The 14,531-nt window shown below is 37.1% G+C and overlaps 1 protein-coding gene across 2 annotated transcripts; it reads left to right on the plus strand.

The window, feature by feature from the left end:
- Positions 1-1,808: 1,808 nt before the first annotated feature.
- On the plus strand, positions 1,809-12,086 carry LOC125801372 (zinc finger protein 239-like). 2 transcript variants are annotated; one of them, XM_049477987.1, is made up of 3 exons: positions 6,090-6,240; positions 6,315-6,382; positions 9,617-12,086. In XM_049477987.1, exon 3 carries the CDS (start codon positions 9,751-9,753, stop codon positions 10,702-10,704), a length of 954 nt encoding a protein of 317 aa, XP_049333944.1. In that variant the 5' UTR covers positions 6,090-6,240; positions 6,315-6,382; positions 9,617-9,750; the 3' UTR covers positions 10,705-12,086. The 2 variants fall into 2 exon arrangements, with proteins under 2 accessions (XP_049333945.1, XP_049333944.1); XM_049477988.1 differs by lacking the exons at positions 6,090-6,240; positions 6,315-6,382 and adding an exon at positions 1,809-1,841.
- The last annotated feature ends 2,445 nt before the right edge of the window (positions 12,087-14,531 follow it).

The raw sequence follows: 14,531 nt of genomic DNA on the forward strand, positions 1-14,531 counted from the left end.
ACTGTTTCAGCACCACAGAGATAATTGTTAAATCTTATAAACTGCAGTTTTAATCATTTAAATGAGCTCTGTGTGTAACTCCAATATCAGTAGCAGTAATGCTAGTAAATCTAATTAATAATAGATTAGATGTAGAACATTGAAATATAGGGGTACGTTTTTATTTATATTTCAGTGAAATACTTTGTTATACTTTGTAAAATTATAGGAAAACCCCAGAGAAGTAGTTATACAGTGTTTTAAATGAGAGTTTTAGGAGTGGGCGGGGCTCTCCATAACCCGGATGAGGCTGAGCTTCATGGAGAGGACCTTTGTGATTCTAGCAACGCTTGCCCAGAATCCAAAAAGATTTTCTGTCAAAATAACCGCACCATTAAACATTTATAAAAATCAGTTTTGAGTTTGTAAATAAAATACTATAAACTAGTTTGAGAAAATAAAAAGCGTAAAATCAACTAAAAGCTTTTTGAAACTGAAACACATTAAATAATATAGATAATAAAAGAAAAGGTAAGAAATTGTTCTAAAACTAGTGTTGGTTGAAAAGACAGTTTTGTGCTGGCACTTTATTAATATATTCTGAATCAGGACACAACTCTTTAATAAAAGAAAAGAAAAAATTTCTTTGAGCTACTGACAGCATGTTTTATTCTAGGCGAATAGTAAAAATCGGTGGCATTTAGAAGTTTGTCTGTAATATATGATGCTGGTTGTTAAATTGTGTATTTTATTAACAATGTAAAGTTGCTCAAAGAGTGATGTCATAATGTTTCTTTTCTTCTGTATTGTTCTGTATTCATATTACTTATCTTTATTGCAGTGTTATTATTATTATTATTATTATTATTATTATTATTATTATTATTATTATTGTTATTATGATGACTGAAAGTATCAGTTAAGGGCCAGCAGGAAACTATAATCCACAGTAATGGTTTTAAGTGGGATTTGTTTTTACTTTCATTTGCTAATTTTTTTTTTTTTATTGTTTATTATTGCAGTAAAATAGCAAGTTTTCTGGTAAATTAGCAAATCAATGTTATTTAAAAAAAACACTAGTGAAATTCCACCTCTTACCTGACCTTCTCCTCGCTAAAATCACTTCTTTTTAAATTTTATATTTTTACAAGGGGACTTTTATTTTGACGGGAAAGTCACGGATCTGTTCCTCCCGCAGCGCCGGAGGAAGAGCAGAATCAGTACCAGCTCATGTGGGGGTGGAGGGCAATGAATGTGCTGATATGTTGGCAAAGCGAGCCCTTACGCTGGACTTTATTAATGTTTCAGTGCTCTTAAGCAGGCAGGAGGCTAAGCTGCTCATTAAAAAATATGTAACTAGGACTTGGCAAGGTATGTGGGATGGGGAACAAAAAGGAAGGCATCTTTATAAGTTTCAAAGGTTAGTAGGACAGAGAATAATTAGAGGTAAAAATAGACAGGAAGAGTTGGCTCTTACCAGGGTACGTATAGGACATTGTGGACTGAATCAGAGTCTGTTCAGAATTGGTAAACATCCGGATGGCAATTGTCTGTATTGCTCTCAACCAGAGACTATAGAACATGTCTTAATACAGTGTGTGGCCTATGATATACAAAGGGAAGAGGTGTTTGGAGGAGTTCGGGCAGTAGGGAATCTATCTATACATAGTATGATTCAGGACACATATAAGTTGATTAAATTTCTTAAATTATCTGGGCTGATTAATAGGATTTAGAATTCAGCATTTCATGTTCTATCCAGTAAGTGGCAGTAATGCACCAATGACAGGAGTGCTGGCTGCCATTAATTCGACAGAAGAAGAAGAAGAAGAAGAAGAGCAGAATCAGCTCAACTACAGAAGGTATGGAGAAGTTTCTCTCTCTCTCTCTCTCTGTCTCTGTCTCTTCATCACGCTGTTCTACATTCACTCCTACACCAACACCACCTTCAGCACCTTCAGCATGTGCAGCATTTACACCACCAGCACTGGATCTTCTCCTAGCTCTGCTCAGCAGTCTGACTCTGACCCACAGACTCAGGAGGGGGGTTTGAGTAGGGGGTCGTGTAGCTGGGGATGGGGGGGGGGCTTTACAGATCATACACAGGATAATGGAGCCTCACACTCCTGCCCTCCCTCCCCCACATCACTAACACACACCTGAGTTTAATCTGAACTAAATCTGAGATAAATCTGAACTAAATCTGAGATAAATGTGGGTTAAATCTGATCTGGATCCGTCATAAAATCAGGGTCTCAAAACGCACATTGGTCCAGTCTCAGCATGGATCTACTTCTGGGTTCGGACTGATAGCAGATCAGAACCAGGACCGATTTTACGTTTGTTGTAAGTGTAACAGAGTAATAAAATACCTTTGTTTTAGATTAACTTTATAAAATGAGGCACTTTAATGCTGTTAAATGAAGTTTTGGCGGCCCCTGCTGTTTAGTGGTGAACTGCAGTTACGCTACGTTTGGTCTTTCTGAGCCACCGTACCTCAGCAGCGGTCTGTGTGTTTCTGTGCTGCGGGTAGGTGCTGAGCTCCGTGTTTTATGAATAAATAGTGGTTAAAAACATGTTTTAAGTTAAAAATACTGCTATTATTATTATTATTTGAGAGTTTTTTATTTATTTACTCAGCAGTATATCAGCTAATCCTATTATTATGAATATTATTATTTAATAAGAAATATTTGTATTTATTTATTCAGCTCGGTCTTAACTGCAAAAGCCACTCCAGTAAAAATAAAGTAAGAAAAGTACATATTGTTTCATCACATGTAATGCAGGATGCACAGTTAATTGATGTACACTTATTAAAAGTGTTATCTGTATTTTACTGTTTTACCCAGCAACTCTACAGTCAAACCTCTAAAATCCACTGATTTTGTTTATTCTCCTAGTATAAATCATGCTGTCAGTGGCTAAAATAAATATATATTTTTCTTTATAATTCTACTTGTATTAAATAATTGTGTTCTGGATCAGAATAGTATCATAATGTACCAGCGCTAAACTGTATTTCTCAGCAACACTAGCTTAATATAGACATTACAAACAATTCAAACAAGAACCTGATTTCAGCTTTGTGAGGCCGGGTAGCTAATGTTAGCTAGCTAGGTAAAGGTACAAATGTTTTTTTAATCGGTATCTAATGTTATCAAGCTAAAGTTCAAGCATTTTTTAACGTTAGCTAGTTAGCCTAAGTTACCAGATTTTTTTTAAACCAGTAGCTAACAATATCTAGCTACCTAGCTAAAGTTACCAGTTAAGCCTATTAACTAAGTACTTAGTATGTTCACCATAGCGATGCTCTTGCCAATATGACAAAACACTAAAATAAATAAATATATTTCAAGACAATACACCACTGCAACAAAATTAATATTTAATTGTATTATTTTATATGATATATGGCACACCCATAACTGAGATATTTAATAATACAGTAATTTTGTCAGATTTGTAACAGAAGTCAATGATCCAGAATGTCAGGATATTAATAAAAAAAAAACATATTTCTAGAACATAAAAACAGAAAAGTGTCGGTCGAGAGACAGCGTGAATGAAAGCGAGAGACAGACAGCGCAAATTAAAGCTAGAGAGAACATTCTCCACTGTCTCCTTCTGTTCCTTGCACAAAGGAGGAGGTAGCGATGCTGCTGCTGCTGGGTTGTTGCCCTCTTGTGGACTCCTCCACGTCTCCTTGTGTACTGGCCTGTCTCCAGGGGGGTATTCCAGAACCCCCCCCCCCCCCCCCCTCTTACCTCAGCCTTTTTCCTATTAGCTACAAAACCATAATCAACTGTAGGGCAAACTAAGCTTGATAAAAGTAAAAACATTAGGTAGTTGTGTACAAGTCATACCACTGTGGACTATGTTTTTTATATTTCATCTTCACTTGCTGCCATGTGCGTTTAATCCCACTTGGATTACACCTAGGTTAATAAAAAAAAGAAAAGGGTACAAATCAAGACAAATAAAAATGTTTAAATAATAATAACTTAACAATTAAATTAAACAACAATTAAAATATTTTTCAATGTCTTTTCACTAAGTGTATTGTTTTGAGTTTTTAATTTTTATTTTAACTCACACATTGACTATGTCAGCTATTTTTGCCCAAGCTGACTCATTTGCTTTGCTGCTGCTGAATTGCTTTTATGTCTGAATATGATTTTATACTCTGCATACGCAGACATTAATATTTCCTGCTCAATAGGGGTGAAATATGATGAAGTGGTCTTTGGTCCCCACCTGCAGAACGACTCCTTTGCTGAGTATGTTTTGTAAATTCAAATTGATTGTTGTCAATCAGTGCGGACAGTTGAATTTCACAGAAGTTTGATTTACTTGGAGTTATATTGTGTTTAAGTGTTCCCAATTTATATATATATATATATATATGTATATATATTTGCCATCCAGATGCACTTGAACTCCAAAAGAGAAATTTAAGTGAAATCAGAATAAAGGTAAATAAAGTTTTGAACCATTTGTAGTTTGATTTTTAGTAGGTAAAAAAAAAATATTTTGTATTAGGTCATATCGCCCGTCTCTATGTGAAATGCTGAAATACACTTCATGGGTTAAAATAGTCATACCACTTTTCAAATCTACAGTCTTTTATTTACTAAATGTGTAGCTACACTTCCAAGTCAACCAATAAGAAGTGATCATATTTAAGGTGGAATTGAAATTTCAGGTAAAATGTTAATTCATTAGCTAGGCTGAGCTAACGTAAAATGACTAAAACAAGATACATATTGTTCAGATAGCTGGTTTACAGGCTTTAGAAACATTTAGTTAGAGTTGATGAAATTGTGGGTAACGTTAGCTTCTGTAAAACTGCAGCAGGTCTCGGAGCTGCTGCTCTGAATCTGCTGGTGTAGAGCTTCTGCTGCTCTCTGGCTCTGCAGATGAAGTTGGGTTTTGACCCGATGCTGAGATACGTCACCACGTCCGCTATTTTGATTTAGTAAAAAAATCAGTTAAGCCATTGACATAAATCTTAACCGAGTTTCATTTTTGTTTTTTTATATTTAAACGATTTTGATCTACATATACAAAAAAAGGTCTTCACTTCAGGAGTGCATAATCACTGTCAGCCTGATGCTAATGTGGAGGAAAATAATGAACTGTTATCAGGAATAGTAAAAAAAAAAAAATCAGTATTGTGAAGCATTGATTTGGATTACTGTCTGATTCATTTGTGTGGAAACTTTTATAATTTAATGTAATTTTCTGTTTACGTCCTTTTAATTAAGAACGTCTAATTCTCACTGAAATATTGAAAAACAAATGAAAATTTACATTTTAAAATCTAATAATTGACCACTATTAAGAAAACAGTAAATAATAAGCAAATCATATCGTGTGACACTGGCAGCCAGGTTGCTTTCTATAACTTTGAATATAGAAAGTGAAGAATAGAGATGTACAGCAAGTCAGGAAATTACAGATAAAGATATTTATAAGATAAAATGAGACACCTTTATTGTAAACAAAAAAGGAGCCAACATAGTACAGTATTAATAGTATGGATTAGTGCAGTTCAGTATAAAGTGAGATACTAAAGTAGTAGTCCAACATGGTATTCAGTAGTGGACAGCAGCAGAGTTTATTCTACATATATTTTGCGGCTGCAGCCTGCTGACAGTCTTCTGCAGAACGTGCTAAACTTCATATTATAATGTGTGTAGCGGGCAGAGGTGTGGGGAAGGTTTTAATGAATATTTTCTAATGCTGCTGCCCCAAATATTCCTCTAGGTTAGGTGTAGAGGGGAGGACTTTTATTTTGACAGCCATCGATTGGCAGAGCGTTACCTCATGCTGCTTGTAGTCTCGCGGGACCTGCACAAAGTAGCATTTGGTCTCGTGGCGGCAGGTACAAGCTCCGGTCGGGAAAGCTTTGTTTTAAAATAACTCATTGGAAGACAGTTTTATCGTGCTTATTGACTGGAAGAGACTAAAGGAACACATGGTGGATTTTTCAATGGGCACTGTGTGTGTGTGTGTGTGTGTGTGAAGAATAGATATTTTAAGCAGGTATGGCTTGGTGTTTTTAATATTATATTGTGGTAGTTTGAACTGCAGTGGATTTAATTACTAGCTTTAGGTGGTGTACTGGGCATAAATATTAGTATCTATTAAAAGCTTAAGTTTACTCGTAATTTTCAGTTTATTAAAAGAAGATCTGTTTTATTTCAAAGTGAATGTGGGAGCACCAGGAGTCAGCTGGGGGTGTGTAGCTGCTGAGTGGTGGGTAAAGTTTGTTTTACTTAATTACACCATGTGACATAGGTAGCTAATTGTGTGTTCATGCTTTTATATAGTGTTTGCCTTGATGCTGAAGGTGCTGTGAAGGAGATTGAGTTCTGGCCTTCACATTTACTACTAATTGGTATGTATTATCTGACTGGTTACTTATTTATGTAGTAAACAGTAGCTAACACAGTGAATAAGTGGAGTGGTACAGCCATTGATAGTAGCCACTGTTTTTCTTCCCTGTGTTTTTTTAGTGTATTGGCTCTGCATTAATTAATTTTTAGAGTTTAAACTAAAATGAAATTAAGTTAATATAAATAAATATAGACTATTGACCCAGGGTTGCCCTAGTCCATCATACCATATTTATCTGGTGCCTTCCAGTATAGCTTCAACGTGTGCTTTAACCTCTTACTGCAGAAGCGCACTCTAGCAGGCCTGTTCTGACTGTGTAAAGTAGAATGCTTAAGAGCGTCAAATATTCTAAACACACCGACCAACTAACCCACTCATATTCTTTAGTAACTACTTTAACTACCTGCATGCAAATTTACAGTCATCTACATGAAACCAGTTGCCAGAAATCTCTTAACTGAAAACAGCCTGTTTTTTTTTTTTTTTTACATTGTTTACATGGGAACACGCCTCCCCAAAAAATAGCCTTATAAAATATTATTAGTATGTAAAATTACATCAGATTACATTATAGAAAATTCACTTACTATCACAGCATCCACAATACAGCACTGAACCGCAGATAAAATATCCATAAAGTCCTTTATTCTCCTGCTCACTTCTCCTCACAAACATGCGTTTAGTTTCAGCGCAACCGCAATGTCATATTCTCAAGCTCCTAGCGACCACACATGTAATGTTTTCACGTAAAGTTGTACATGAATACAAAGCTAAGGATGTCCTCTTCTAGATTCTGTGGTGTTTATTGTTCCACAAACCACTATTTTTCTTGAGTGATCGTCATTTGCACCAGTGGCATATCCAATCAAATCAGGTCATATATATAGAAGATCTATATATATATATATATATATATATATATATATATATATATACATTTTCTTCTGCATTTGATGTTCTCAAATAAAACCTAAATAATTGAAATTAAAGTCTGGAAGTGAACTATTGTTTAGTTCCAAGTGTCTATTTCCGTTTAAGCCCTGAATGGTCTCTGTGTTGTATGTAAAACTTACAAAAAATTAGCATAAAATTGGATCTGCAGGGTTAACTTGGTTTGTGAAAAGTAGTTGGTCCTTTTGGATTACAGTTTCAACCCCTTATTGATAAATTTAATTTGCAGTGTCACAGTTTTTGTGTAAATCTTATTTTGAGTGTATTGTGGTTTGATTGTAGTGGTGTATTATTTTTTATAGATTTTCTTTTATTTATTTTGGGGATTTTGTGTGCTAGTTGGTATATATATATATATATACACTGCTCAAAAAAATAAAGGGAACACTCAAATAACACATCCTAGATCTGAATGAATGAAATATTCTCATTGAATACTTTGTTCTGTACAAAGTTGAATGTGCTGACAACAAAATCACACAAAAATCATCAATGGAAATGAAATTTATTAACCAATGGAGGCCTGGATTTGGAGCCACACACAAAATTAAAGTGAAAAAACACACTACAGGCTGATCCAACTTTAATGTAATGTCCTTAAAACAAGTCAAAATGAGGCTCAGTATTGTGTGTGGCCTACACGTGCCTGTATGACCTCCCTACAACGCCTGGGCATGCTCCTGATGAGGTGGCGGATGGTCTCCTGAGGGATCTCCTCCCAGACCTGGACTAAAGCATCCGCCAACTCCTGGACAGTCTGTGGTGCAACGTGACGTTGGTGGATGGAGCGAGACATGATGTCCCAGATGTGCTCAATCGGATTCAGGTCTGGGGAACGGGCGGGCCAGTCCATAGCTTCAATGCCTTCATCTTGCAGGAACTGCTGACACACTCCAGCCACATGAGGTCTAGCATTATCCTGCATTAGGAGGAACCCAGGGCCAACCGCACCAGCATATGGTCTCACAGGGGGTCTGAGGATCTCATCTCGGTACCTAATGGCAGTCAGGCTACCTCTGGTGAGCACATGGAGGGCTGTGCGGCCCTCCAAAGAAATGCCACCCCACACCATTACTGACCCACTGCCAAACCGGTCATGCTAAAGGATGTTGCAGGCAGCAGACCGCTCTCCACGGCGTCTCCAGACTCTGTCACGTCTGTCATGTGCTCAGTGTGAACCTGCTTTCATCTGTGAAGAGCACAAGGCGCCAGTGGCGAATTTGCCAATCCTGGTGTTCTCTGGCAAATGCCAAGCGTCCTGCACGGTGTTGGGCTGTGAGCACAACCCCAATCTGTGGACGTCGGGCCCTCATACCATCCTCATGGAGTCGGTTTCTAACCGTTTGTGCAGACACATGCACATTTGTGGCCTGCTGGAGGTCATTTTGCAGGGCTCTGGCAGTGCTCCTCCTGTTCCTTCTTGCACAAAGGCGGAGGTAGCGGTCCTGCTGCTGGGTTGTTGCCCTCCTATGGCCTCCTCCACGTCTCCTGGTGTACTGGCCTGTCTCCTGGTAGCGCCTCCAGCCTCTGGACACTACGCTGACAGACACAGCAAACCTTCTTGCCACAGCTCGCATTGATGTGCCATTCTGGATGAGCTGCACTACCTGAGCCACTTGTGGGGGTTGTAGAGTCCGTCTCATGCTACCACGAGTGTGAAAGCACCACCAACATTCAAAACTGACCAAAACATCAGCCAGGCAGCATAGGTTCTGAGAAGTGGTCTGTGGTCCCCACCTGCAGAACCACTCCTTTATTGAGTGTGTCTTGCTAATTGCCAATAATTTCCACCTGTTGTCTATTCCATTTGCACAACAGCAGGTTAAATTGATTGTCAATCAGTGTTGCTTCCTAAGTGGACAGTTTAATTTCACAGAAGTTTGATTTACTTGGAGTTATATTGTGTTATTTGAGTGTTCCCTTTATTTTTTTGAGCAGTGTATATATATATATATTTTTTTTTTCTTTTTAATTGAAGGTGATTTGTCCTGTTAAGTGTGTCTGACACACAAAAAAACAATAAATGTGTTCTTAAACATCAGCCTCATTTCGTTCCTGTGTGCCTTATTACATTTCAATTAGGTGGGTTGTTAAGTCATCAAATAAGGTACCAGGGGTCACATGTGTATGGATTTAGAATGGGACAAAAGAATAGAAGCTTTTATGGTAATATAAAGGTGTCCCAATATTTTCTATATAGTGTAACTGATTGAGGTAGTTCTCTTCAGTCAATTGACCAGCTTTTATTTTAATATACTAAATTATTTCTTTTTTTTCTTTTCAGAAATTAAAATATTATAGGATTTCTCCTGAAATCTATGAAAGAGGTGAAGCACAAGCCATCCTGAAGAATCTGCAGAACACGCAGAAATTGTTTGATACATTTAACAGACAGAGGAAACAGAGCAAAGTCCTGACATGGAGAAACATCAGCACTCTGTCAAGAGTTTCACTAAACAGAGTGATCTCAAACTGCATCAGCGCATTCACACAGGAGAGAAACCGTATCACTGCTCAGACTGTGGGAAGAGTTTTAATAGACCGGGGACTCTAAAACTGCATCAGCGCATTCACACAGGAGAGAAACCGTATCAGTGCTCAGACTGTGGGAAGAGTTTTACTCAAAAGAATGAGCTCAAAAATCACCAGCGCGTTCACACAGGAGAGAAACCGTATCACTGCTCAGACTGTGGGAAGAGTTTTACTGAAAAGAGTAATCTCAGAAGACACCAGCGCATTCACACAGGAGAGAAACCGTATCACTGCTCAGACTGTGGGAAGAGTTTTAATCAACAGAGTAAACTCAAACTGCACCAGCACATTCACACAGGAGAGAAACTGTATCAGTGCTCAGACTGTGGGAAGAGTTTTACTCAAAAGATTGAGCTCAAAAATCACCAGCGCATTCACACAGGAGAGAAACCGTATCACTGCTCAGAGTGTGGAAAGAGTTTTAATCAACAGAGTCATCTCAAAATACACCAGCGCATTCACACAGGAGAGAAACCGTATCACTGCACAGACTGTGGGAAGAGTTTTAATCGACAGTGTACTCTCAAAAATCACCAGCGCATTCACACAGGTGAGAAACCGTATTACTGCTCAGACTGTGGGAAGAATTTTACTGAACAGTGTACTCTCAAAATACACCAGCGCATTCACACAGGAGAGAAACCGTATCACTGCTCAGACTGTGGGAAGAGTTTTACTACACAGAGTAATCTCAAAAATCACCAGCGCATTCACACAGGAGAGAAACCGTATTACTGCTCAGACTGTGGGAAGAGTTTTACTCAACAGAATCATCTCCAAAAACACAAGTGCAGTAACACAGGAGAGAAAACTATCCCAAATTTGTTCCACGGCAATTAAAAGTGCAAATCCTAAGTCTTTCAGACAGAACACCTTATCCTACACTAATGTATTACTCTGTCACTTGGGACACGTTCCACCAGAAACAAACATGAACTGAATTTAACAATCGATTTCACAGGTTCAGCAAAATTATTCTTATCCAGGGATGATGTTTATTGAATTTCATGTTATGTTTTCTTGAATGTTCGATATTCCAGAACATTCTTCGTGAGACAGAGCTCAGTTTTTAGGGTAGTTACAGTAAGAGTTCAGTTCTGAAGAAGGGAATGTCTTTCAAGTACGAACTACGGCATTGCCAGAGCTTGCTCCAGACATTAGATTAGCATTAGATTAACATAGTCTTTAACATTTAGATGTCATAGTTGTTAGGAGTAGAGTAGGATTCTTGCAACTAAATGATTTTGTTGCTGGAACACCCACTTTACCTATTTTTGGTGGCCTAATGTAATTTAATAACTTTCCCCACCTGAACACACACATACCACAAACCCCATCCAGGATGCACTGGAATTAGAATAAAAGCCTTTGATAAGTCTTTTCACAAATCAAACCTAAATTTCAAATGACATATCTCACTTTTTCATCTCTCCAGTCCTCTCAAGAGACCTAAATGCTAGTTGGGTAAACCTTGTACATTTTTTGTCATTCCTCCAGCGAACACTAATTCAGACAACCGTCAAACTTTGGACTTCTACGACCTTAAATAGTCACCATCTGTGATTGTCTCCCAAATGAGGTGGACCAACAGTGCCATCACCAGGACGAAGACCCGACTGCCATTATAATACTATATAATTCAACTTGCTAAAATCCACAGAAACGCAATCCACAAAGAGTTACTGCAATTTAAGAGTTTATGCTTGGTTATTCCTGCAAAGCATTGAGAAAATAAGACTCGTTTAGTTAAAAGAAATGTTCAAAGCTTTGGATTCCATTCCCAGCCTTGTAAGCTGAAATTCTGTGGTGTAAACTGATCTCTCTCACACCCGTCATAAATTCTGATCAACAGGCTAAGAGCCAGGCGAAGAGAATTTCTCACAAAGCAGAACAAATAAGAATATACATTAACTAAATAAAAAGTTATTTTACAGAATATTTACTAAATAATATGCCACTTATAGTGTATGGGTATAGATGCTGTCCTGATTAAATTTTCATACACAGTCAAGTCTGAATCAACAAGGTTTAACTAGCATTTAATAATTTTGCCTTATTTGGTTATTAGTGGTTTATTATTTTATAGTGTTTGTGTTATCTTTTCAATTATTTAATTGGGTTTAAATATAAACATGACTCTTTATTTCTTTTTTGACAAGGACCATACATTGTTTCTTACTTCAGGATTATCTGGAATGTTACCAACCTATTTGTAGGAAAAATACATAATTTACATTTATTTAGACTCAATTCTAAGATTGTTTTCCTTGAATTTATCCTCATGAATTGGTACGCTGAATATTGTATTTTGATCCATTGTTTGATTGAGTTTTCTTTTGGTTTGGTCTATTAATAAAAAAAAAATGAAATCTCAGAAATTGCTCCAAAACCAATGAAAACACAGACACGTAGGTTGCTCCTCCCCCAAAGCCCACATAGCCAATGGTAGCCTTAAGGTCCAAACAGATTCAGTCAGAGAGTGACAGACAGAGTAGTGGTGGAGAATGAAAGTGGAGAGTGTCCAAGATTAGGGATGGATCAGTTCAGTTCAGTCTTTAGTGGTAGTTGAGGAGTTTGGAGTTTAGCTCCTTTAGTTTAGCTTAGCATTTTAGCTTCAGTTTAGCGATAGCTTAGCATTCTTAGTGCAACTCATTTAACCTTCTTTAAGCATACTAATACTAGCTTTCTTAGTTAAGACAACTAAAGCAATTTTACGATCTACGAAGCCACGCATTATGCATACAAAGTTTCAGCTGAATAGAGATCGTCAGACTCAACCCAGAAGCCACCAGTCTGGAAGCGACCAGCAAGCCAGCTGAGAGCGAAGGGATTTTCTCGTGGGTTCTGAAGGGATTCTGTGCTGACACCAGGAGGTCAAACCATCTTGCAGACAGACTCACGTGATTCTTTCTCAGGGTGAAGAAACAGACGACCACGCTACAGACGGACGGCACCAATGCAGGCCCACTTTAACGTCTCAGAGTAAGGCAGAGCTGACAAATGGTTTTGTGCTGGTCATGGTTTGGTTGAATCCTTTATAAATCTCCCTGTAGTAAAGACAACTCCTTTTCAGTTGCTTGGTTGTAAATAAGAACCGGCTTCGTAGACTTAAAATAACTTAGTTCATCCTTTAGAAATCCCCACTTAATAATTTTCATTAATCTGACAAGTTATTCCTTTCTATACTGATATTATAACATGTTTTTATTTTAATTCTCATTTATCTTCATACACTGTGATTTGATATGTAATGGCTACATTTATGACATTTTAATGGATTATTAACTCATATCTGTGTGATTTAATAAAATTCTTTTTATATTACAAAACCTGTAATTTCAGTGTGTTTTCTGGATTATGTAACTTGGTTATGTAAATTACCGTTCCCGGTAGAAGAAGACAGAAAAGTCTTGTGTTATTAATTAATTGATTAATTAATTATTTAACATTATTATTATTATTAGTTATTAACATCTTAATTAGCACCAGGTATTAAACTGCTGAGCTCACTACACTGAACAGATTTTAATTTAGTTACGCATTCTATACATGTAAGAATGCATGAAAACATTCTGCCAGATTTCTGAAGCTTTTTATAAAAGCACTTCATCAATATCTGCTTCTTGGCACCATCCAGTACCACACAATTATTTTGATGGCAGCGGGGGTCCCTTTAAAATAACTGTAACCTACATAAGAAACAAATGTATATATATATATATATATATATATATATATATATATATATGTATATATGTAATAAATATATACTTAAGGGCTATAGTAGAAATCTATGAACAGGTTTGTATATAATTAGTTTAAATATGCAGATAGTATGTTTGTAGTTAAATTAGGTGTACGCTTGGGCCGATCAGAAGAGTACCAGGATCGCTACAGAGCTCGGATGACTAGCTACTCAAGGAAACAACTTGGCACTGTTGGACATTGGAAAAGTGCATTCACAATTCATTACAATCAGGTAAGAAAACAAAAAAACATATAAAACAAAGAATATAGATCATTCTAACCCAGGTAGAAAAATAAATATAAATTCTAGTAAAATATTCAAAATGTTCAATGTAACAATATAATTAACTCAATTAGAAATGAATTTAGAATTCAATAACAATTGTGATGGAAAGTGTTTACTGAAATGATTCATAATCAATGACGTGTGATGATTCATAAACAATGACGACTATTAATGATATTACTTTTTGTTCTATGCGATGATAATGTGTACTGTGAACATTTTACCCTCAGTGAGCATTTCTGAAATGCTGAGTAAGAGTTTTCTCTATCTGGCGCCAGCAGTGTGTGTCTATGTGTGTGTGTATGTGTGTTGAGGAATGCACGTCACAGCTGTCTACAAGCCCTGGCGCCAGGGCCATCTTCCTCTCCTGCTTGCAGTATTTTGAGGACCAGCCTGAGATGCTCACTGAGGGATTATGTCATATCACATGTCAGAAGAAGTTGACGTGTCACAATGGTGGCACTGTGCCCATAATTGGGAAAGCAAGATAGTAAGGGTGGGGTATAAAGAGAGCTTGGCACTCTTGCAAGGCAGGAGTTCACTCTGTATTCATTACGTGTGGCTTCTCAATAAATCTTGTTACTCATTCTGATCAAGACTCAGAGACTCTGAATATTTCTTTCTTCCTGTCATT

The sequence above is a fragment of the Astyanax mexicanus genome, chromosome 4 (assembly GCF_023375975.1).
Source record: "Astyanax mexicanus isolate ESR-SI-001 chromosome 4, AstMex3_surface, whole genome shotgun sequence".
NCBI lineage: Eukaryota > Metazoa > Chordata > Actinopteri > Characiformes > Acestrorhamphidae > Astyanax > Astyanax mexicanus.

Bases quoted from the DNA above. Each gene is read 5' to 3' on its own strand.
- LOC125801372 (XM_049477988.1), top strand. From the start codon at position 9,751: ATGGAGAAACATCAGCACTCTGTCAAGAGTTTCACTAAACAGAGTGAT.